The 7,400-nt window shown below is 45.3% G+C and overlaps 1 protein-coding gene across 1 annotated transcript; it reads right to left on the bottom strand.

Moving 5' to 3' along the window:
* Positions 1 to 2,732: 2,732 nt before the first annotated feature.
* On the bottom strand, positions 2,733 to 6,023 carry LOC308574529 (ankyrin repeat and SOCS box protein 6-like; the record flags this gene model as incomplete). The annotated part of the gene is made up of 5 exons (XM_081172422.1): positions 2,733 to 3,182; positions 3,553 to 3,767; positions 4,389 to 4,455; positions 4,656 to 4,785; positions 5,923 to 6,023. 5 exons carry the CDS (start codon positions 6,021 to 6,023, stop codon positions 2,733 to 2,735), a joined length of 963 nt encoding a protein of 320 aa, XP_081028548.1.
* Between the last annotated feature and the right edge of the window lie 1,377 nt (positions 6,024 to 7,400).

The raw sequence follows: 7,400 nt of genomic DNA, 5'->3' as shown, positions 1-7,400 counted from the left end.
CCTTGTAGAAAGCTAACCCAGAGGTTTGTAAAATTATGAATAAGGTATTGTAGGGTTGTTGCTTTTTGCAGGGGGGTCAGTCTGGACAATGCCCCGAGACTCTTCCAGTTCTTGGGAATCCTGTACCCAGTGAGGGGTTAGAACAGTGTTTCCCAAATTAGATCTCCAGCTGTTTTTGGACTACAACTCCCATCACCCCTAGCTAGCAAGACCAGTGGTCCTGGATGATGGGAATCGTAGTCTGAAAATGGCGGGAGGCCAAATGTTGGGAAACACTGGGTTAGAATCTAATGAAAGATTCTGCTGAACTGATCAGACAAGTTTATTTGCAAGACAAATGACCTTAGCTGGCCACTTAAGTGTCGTCATCAGCATCTCTAAAGCATAAGCTAGATCACAAGAGCTACCAGTAAGCGATGGGCCCTGCAGGTCTCTTCTCCACTAGGTAGGAGAACAAGAGCCAGTTTGGTGTGTGTGACCTGACCTGGAAGCTGGAAGCACAGAGACCTGCTTGCTCTGTGCTGGATCCAGGATGATCATGTGGGTCTGGGCTGAGGAGCTGGAGAGAGTGGAAATGAGGATATTTTCATCTCCACGTCCTCAGGGTTTGCTCAGCGGCTGCATACCCTCCAACATGCTGCAGAGGAAAATTGGGACACGTGTATTTCAAGGCCAGGGTTGCGGGTGGTGCTGTGGGTTAAACCACAGAGCCTAGGACTTGCTGATCAGAAGGTCGGCGGTTCGAATTCCCGCAACGGGGTGAGCTCCCATTGCTTGGTCCCTGCTCCTGCGAACCTAGCAGTTCGAAAGCACGTCAAAGTGCAAGTAGATAAGTAAGTACCGCTCCAGCAGGAAGGTAAACGGCATTTCCATGTGCTGCTCTGGTTCACCAGAAGCGGCTTAGTCACGACAGGACCTAATGGTCAGGATTCCCTTTACCTTTTTATTTCAAGCCCACATGTGACTTGCACGAGAACACAGCCCCCAAAACAGGCATCTTTTGCGCTCTTGCAGAAGCCAAAACAAGACATCCCAGGATCCAGTCAGAAGCCAGGATGGCTTCTGTAATTCCGGGATGTCCAGGTATTTTGCTGCTCCTTGGGCTTCTGTTGCAATTTGCAGCAATTTGTACGACTTTTGAAATAATTAAAAATCCTCATGAAAATTGGCCGGTATTTTATTGCAAGTTTCTCCAAATAAATACATTTTTGGTATGCAATTTCCCCAAATACAATACATTTCTGTATGTTGTTTTCACTCATACCTGCATTGCAAAATTTGGAGGAGTGCACATTTCGAAGGATGCCTTTGTTTCGGTCCTGATAATGCTTCGGAAAGTGTGAATAGGATAGATGCAGCTTTAAACGTGTACTGAATCAACTTTCTCTTCCATCCCTGTCCTGGGCACTGGAAAATAAACACTCCTTGGCGGGCCTTACTCTTCAACCTCACCATGCCAAAAGGTTCTGTTCTGGGACAGAAAAAACACACCATGCATTTTTAGCACGCCTGTCTTCACCCTTAGGATGCCGTTGTTGACAGGTATCTGGCTGTGTCAGATTCATCCTCTGATGTTCACATCGGACTAGGATTGTGCTTGATGGGTGTTGGGCAATGGAAGCCAGAAGCAACAAGAATCACCTGCCTCCCTGGCTGAGAAAGTGGATGGAATATTTTTCTGAAAACACATCCCATTGGATCATAGAACTCTGATTACTTTAAGGAGCCTTCCAGGATAATTGAATTGCCCCAGAATAGAGTGACTGAGGCAACCCAGTCAGATGGGGGGTTATAAATAATAAATTATTAATAATAATAATAATAATAATAATTTTCAAAGATCTTTATTGAAACTTAACATATATACATAATAACCAAAATTCCCAATTATTCTCTCACATAAAATATAATATCTAAATTATAATATCTAAATAAATTATTATTATTATTACTAGAATTGTAGAGTTGGAAGGGACACCAAGGGTCATCTAGTCCAACCCCCAGCAATGCAGGGATTGGCAGATGTGACCATCAAGCACCCTTTATCCCTTTGGATGTTGCCAGACTACATTTTATTTTATTTTATTTTATTTATGGCATTTATATTCCAACTTTTCTACAAGGAGCTCAAGGTGGCGTATATGGTTCTCCTTCTCAAATCCATACAACAACCCTGTGAGGCTGACAGGCAGTGACTGGCCCCCAAAGGTCACCCTGTGAGCTTCATGGCCAAGTGGAGATTTGAACCCTGGTCTCTCCCAGGTCCTAGTCTGACACTCTAACCACTACACCACAACCAACCCTTTCAGTATGACTGATCCTTGGCCATGATGTCTCATGGGCTTGACATCCGGAGTCCAGCAACATAAGCCCGTAAGACGGGCCTGCTGGATCCCCCAAACGCCTGTGGGGAAATCTGTGATCAGGATTCGAACACAAGAGCTGTATTCCCTCCTGCAGCTTCCAGCAGCTGGCATTCAGAAGCTTTGCTTCCTCCAGCTGTGGCGGCAAGAGCATAGCCATCATGGCTCATAGCCATCAATAGCCGTACCTTCCATTAATTTGTCTAATCCTCTTTCAAAGCCCACCCCCGTTGCTGTCTCTTGTGGAAGTGAGTTCCACAGTTTATGTGAAGAATTCCTTTTATCTTTTTTGAATCTCCCAGCATCTGGATAGTGTAGTGGTTAGAGTGTCGGCTTAGCACCTGGGAGAGACCAGAATTCAAGTCCAAGTCAGATGGCTACCTCTGCAGAGCTGCTCCGGTCTATGAGGAGATACTTTTTCAACAAGTTGGGAAACGGGAGGGCCTTGACTTTTTCATCGATCGGCCAGGGTCTGAGATGTTGCCACAGGAAAACCCGGCACATGTGCTTCAAGGTAGGAGGGGAGTCTTCCAGCTTCTTCAGAATGGTGAAGAGGTCCGAGATCCTCTTCCTGTGCAACCGGCAGTTGCTGAGGTTGATATCGAAGTTGCTGGGGAGCTTGATGATCTGGGAGCTTGAGGCCAAGAGCTCCAGCACTGTCTCGGCCTTCTGAAAGAGGTCAGCAGAGAAGGTGTCGTCCTCTAACCACCACAGGTAGGAACACAGCCACTCAAAGATACTGCTGAAGCCCGACCAGCAGGCAGGTCCATGGAGGGTGCAGTTGTAGCGTGCCCCAAACTCCAGGAGGGGAAAGCGGAGCTGGAAGTTTTTCAGGTTGTGTTGAATGGTCACTTTAAAATGTGAAGGTTCATTATTGTTTCACAAGTTGTGTATGTCTTTAAGGGCCAGGGCCAGGGCAAATAACGAGACCCAGTCTTACAGCTGTGAAACATAGCAGGTGCTGCTGAGTTGTGTTAATCAAGCTGTGTCAGCAATTGGGTATAGTATATAAGGAGCAGCACCTAGCTCTCCTATTACCCTGGGGGATGGGTTGGTGGTTGGCTCTGGTTTGTTGTTGATGTATTTAGTGTATAGGGAGCTTTTGTTATTGTTATTAATACCTTGTTAAAGTTATTTTTGAGTCCCTTTTTAATGCATGGTCTCCCCAGCAAGCTCTCTGCAGCGCTACTAAACTGTAAATAGCCAACAGGTTGAGGGACTCGTAGGTTGGGCACTCACTAGGGTTGGCCCTGTGGGTCATCATTGGCAGCTGAGTGACCTGGAAGCAGAAATGGTTGACTGTCTGAGCCTCCTCTTTGTCACCTTCCACTGTCTTCCAAAGGAGGGAGATGATGGAGGAGAAGATGGTGTCGCCATCTTTTGTTGTGGCCTTCACATTGGCTCCTGAAGGGCAGAGACAATAAAGAAACGGCCAGTTTACTGGTTTGGTTTTTTAAAATGACCCTTGGCAACATCACCACTGTCATCATTTTCCTATTTTTTCTAATCAGTTTTTACTAAAAGTATTTGACATAAAACACAATCAAAGCCAAAGTAAGGAAGAAAAAAAGAGAAAAAACGAAAAAGAGAAAAGAAATATATGGCCTGCTATCCCAATTATATCTTAACCCTTATTTAAAGTAATACCAAAGAGGTTTAATAATGTGTTTAGAATAGTGTCGGGAGTATTTGAAGTTGAGAATATATTGCGGCAATGCAAGATTATTCGTATTTCTTTCAGTTAACCAAAAATAAAAAATAATGTTCTTTTTTGCCTAAGTAATCCATTATCTATATAGACCATATATATATATATCTCATAAAAACACATTAGGATTGATCAGTGCTTGCCCTTTTATCATTCCAGTCCACCCAGGCAGGTGGTCTTAGGGAGAATGCCATGTGGTGGCAAAAGGGTGCCAGCCTTCCGGGCTCATATTCCTGCTCTGAGACCGCTGGTTGTTTTGCACTGGATTTGAAGGAAGCAGCAGGGCTCTGTAGGGCAGGTGGGTGGAGGAAGCTCACCTCCTTCCAACAAAAGGCGAATGCTTTCCGTATTGTGGATCTGAACCCCAACACTGCTGACTAGAGCCTAACCAGAAAGGAAGCAGTTGAAAAGGGGGGGGGGTGTCACAAAAAATGTATATAAAGATACAGTCTCCATAAATAGTTATTCTAATCATTTCTGTAATTTTAAAATAAATGCAAGATGTGAAGCATTAACTGGGTCCCCCTCCAACCTTCAAAGGTGATGTCTGCCCCACCACGCAGGAGGGCTTCTGTGGCTTGGACCATCCCGTACGCCGCCATCTTCAGCAATGAATAGTTCACACCCTCCTGGTAGTACACGAAGCTGGTGTTCCTCTCCAGCAGCTCATGAAGTGCTGCAATCCGTCTGTCATCTTCTACCACGGCGCTGGCGCTTCACAAGAAAACAAGGCAAATAAAGCACCACCATGGCCATAGGAGGAGGGAAAAGTTCCGTGGTGGTGGTGGTTTGGTAACGATAAAGAGCCAATCAGTAGGCAGCTCAGAGGGAAGAGTGGTGTGCCAATGAGAAGACATGTCCTTCTGGGGGCCACATGCCAGGGGCGGGCAAGGCCAGAGTGGTTAGGAGAAACTAATGTGATTGATTTATTTTTACATTAATAATACTTTTATTGTCAATGTACAACCTGTGTACAATGAAATTAACCGAGCCTCCCTCCCCACCACATAAACACTCAATCTCATAGCCCTCTGTGTGCTTGTCACACAACACACCAACCCCGAAAGTCAGTTGCACTATATCATTTTCCATTCAGCAGCCTAACAGCCCACGGATACAAACTGTTTTTTAGCATGTTGTTTATGACTGATTATACTTCTATATCTCCTGCCCGAGGGTAGAAGATTAAAGAGGTGCTGGCTGGGGTGTGAATCATCCCTGAGAATTTTTCTCGCTCTCCTAAGGCAACATCCCTTGCGATGTCATCTAGCGGGCTCAGGGGACAGCCCATGATATCATGTGCTGTGTTCACCACCCTCTGTAAAGACTTTCAAGCCAACATACCACGCTGTGATACAATATGAGAGGACACTTTCTTTTGTGGACCGGTAGAAAGAGGTCATCAATTGTTGTTTAACATTGTTCTTTCGCAAGACCCTGAGGAAGTGGAGTCTCTAACCACCTGAGTTGTATTGTTTTTTCCAAGTGAGGTCTTCACTAAGGTAAACTCCCAGGAATTAGACCACCAAGTCCATCTAGCTCAGTAATGTATGCACTGACTGACAGCAGCAATGGCTCTGCAGGGTTTGAGGCAGGGGATATTTTAAGCGCCAACTTGGAGATGCCATTAGGGGCCTTCTGCATGTACATAAGGTGTTCTACCCTTAACCATGGCCCTTTCCCTGAAAGGTAGGATTCTGTTTGTGCATTTCACGGTATTTATACACCGCTTGCTTGTAGAAAACTCTCAAAGATCCTAGTTCTCATAGTTCTGAAGAATGGGCTGAATTGAATAAGAACCCTGCTCAGTATTGCCTACCTACACTGATGGAGAAGCAGCTTCCCAGTTACCTGTCCATCATTTCCAGAACCAGAGAATCCATACATTCCAAAATCTCATTGACCAACCCCTGGTACTCATAGATGTGGCTGAAGCCATGGAGAAAAGGCATTCTGCTCGACTCCCTGCGTTGATTCATTCAGGAAATGGTCTAAAGCTTCTTCCTCAGCCTACCAAAAAATAAATTCTTCATCACCATGACTGTCATTTACAACCATACGTATCCTACAGTGCTTGTTAACACATCCCTCCAAAACCCACAGTACAGGTTAACCATTTAGGTAGGATAGCAATGTTTCAACCAGTCTCTTGCTTCTGCTAATTAATAATAATAATAATAATAATAATAATAATAATAATAATTAATAATAATAATATCCTGCCTTTCCCCCAGATTGTGACTAAAGGTGACCTACACAAATTAAAACATAGATCAAATACAGAAAGCTAAAACGTGTTTTAAAATAGTAGTTTAATTAAAACTGTAATGGAACTTAAACAATTTGAGAATGAATCTATTTCTCCACAAAGTCACTGGATTACTTTGGTGGTTGCTCACTTCACTGCCTCTCAGCATAACCTAACTCACAGGGTTGTTGTGTGGGATTAATTGAGGCGGCGGGCAGAACTATGTCTGTCACCTTGAGTTCCTCAAGAGAAAAAAGATGGGATGTAAATACAGTAACGTAAATAAACGAAGCAGCGAACATTCCCCTGCCAAAAGGGGGGAAGAAAGAAATCGCCACTGCAGAAAACATTCTGCCGAACACAGCAAGTACTTTTGGCTCAGCCCTCATCCAGACATGCTGTCAACATGTGTCTCTGCAGATATACAAGGGGCGGGTGATTGTGTGCGCATGAGAGTCCCCTGTGCATATCAAACAGGCCCAGTTTCTGGGGATGCCAGACAGGATATCCAGAGTGTCAGGAAGATAAACGCCAGAGCCACAAGGTGTTTTCCTCTTGCTGTCTCCTTGTGGGCAGCGCCTGGGCTCTGAGCAGCTACGCATGTGTATACATGGGGAAGGGGCTTGGGGGGGTTGTAGAAAAAGAGAGTTTGGAGGGGATGTGCGGACTTAGAAGATGTGTGGTATGGATTTATGGGGTGTGTCTGGCAGCTGCCGGGAAGTGCCTGGCTCCAGAGCAGCCGTCTTAAGCACCTTTGGCACAGCTCTGGGAATGCGCACGGCCACAGACACCACCACATGGCGTAAGCCCAAGGAGAAGGGGGCATGGAGAAGGACTGTGGGGTTTGCAGGTGGAAAAGGGCAGCCAGAATGGTCAAGAGCAACTGCCCTATGAGGAAAGGTTGCAGCATTTAGGAGTCAAATATGACATGATAATAGAAGTTTTCCTCCTCTCATAACACTAGAATCCGTAGCCATCCAATGAAGCTGAATGAGGCAGCAACCCTTCTGAATATCAGTTGCCGGAAGCCACAGGAGGGATGCTCTTGTGTTCGAATCCTGCTTGAAGATTTCCCACAGGC

This window comes from Podarcis bocagei, assembly GCF_964188305.1.
Source record: "Podarcis bocagei genome assembly, chromosome: 15".
Lineage (NCBI taxonomy): Eukaryota > Metazoa > Chordata > Lepidosauria > Squamata > Lacertidae > Podarcis > Podarcis bocagei.
This window is presented reverse-complemented; position numbering and strand designations above follow the sequence as displayed.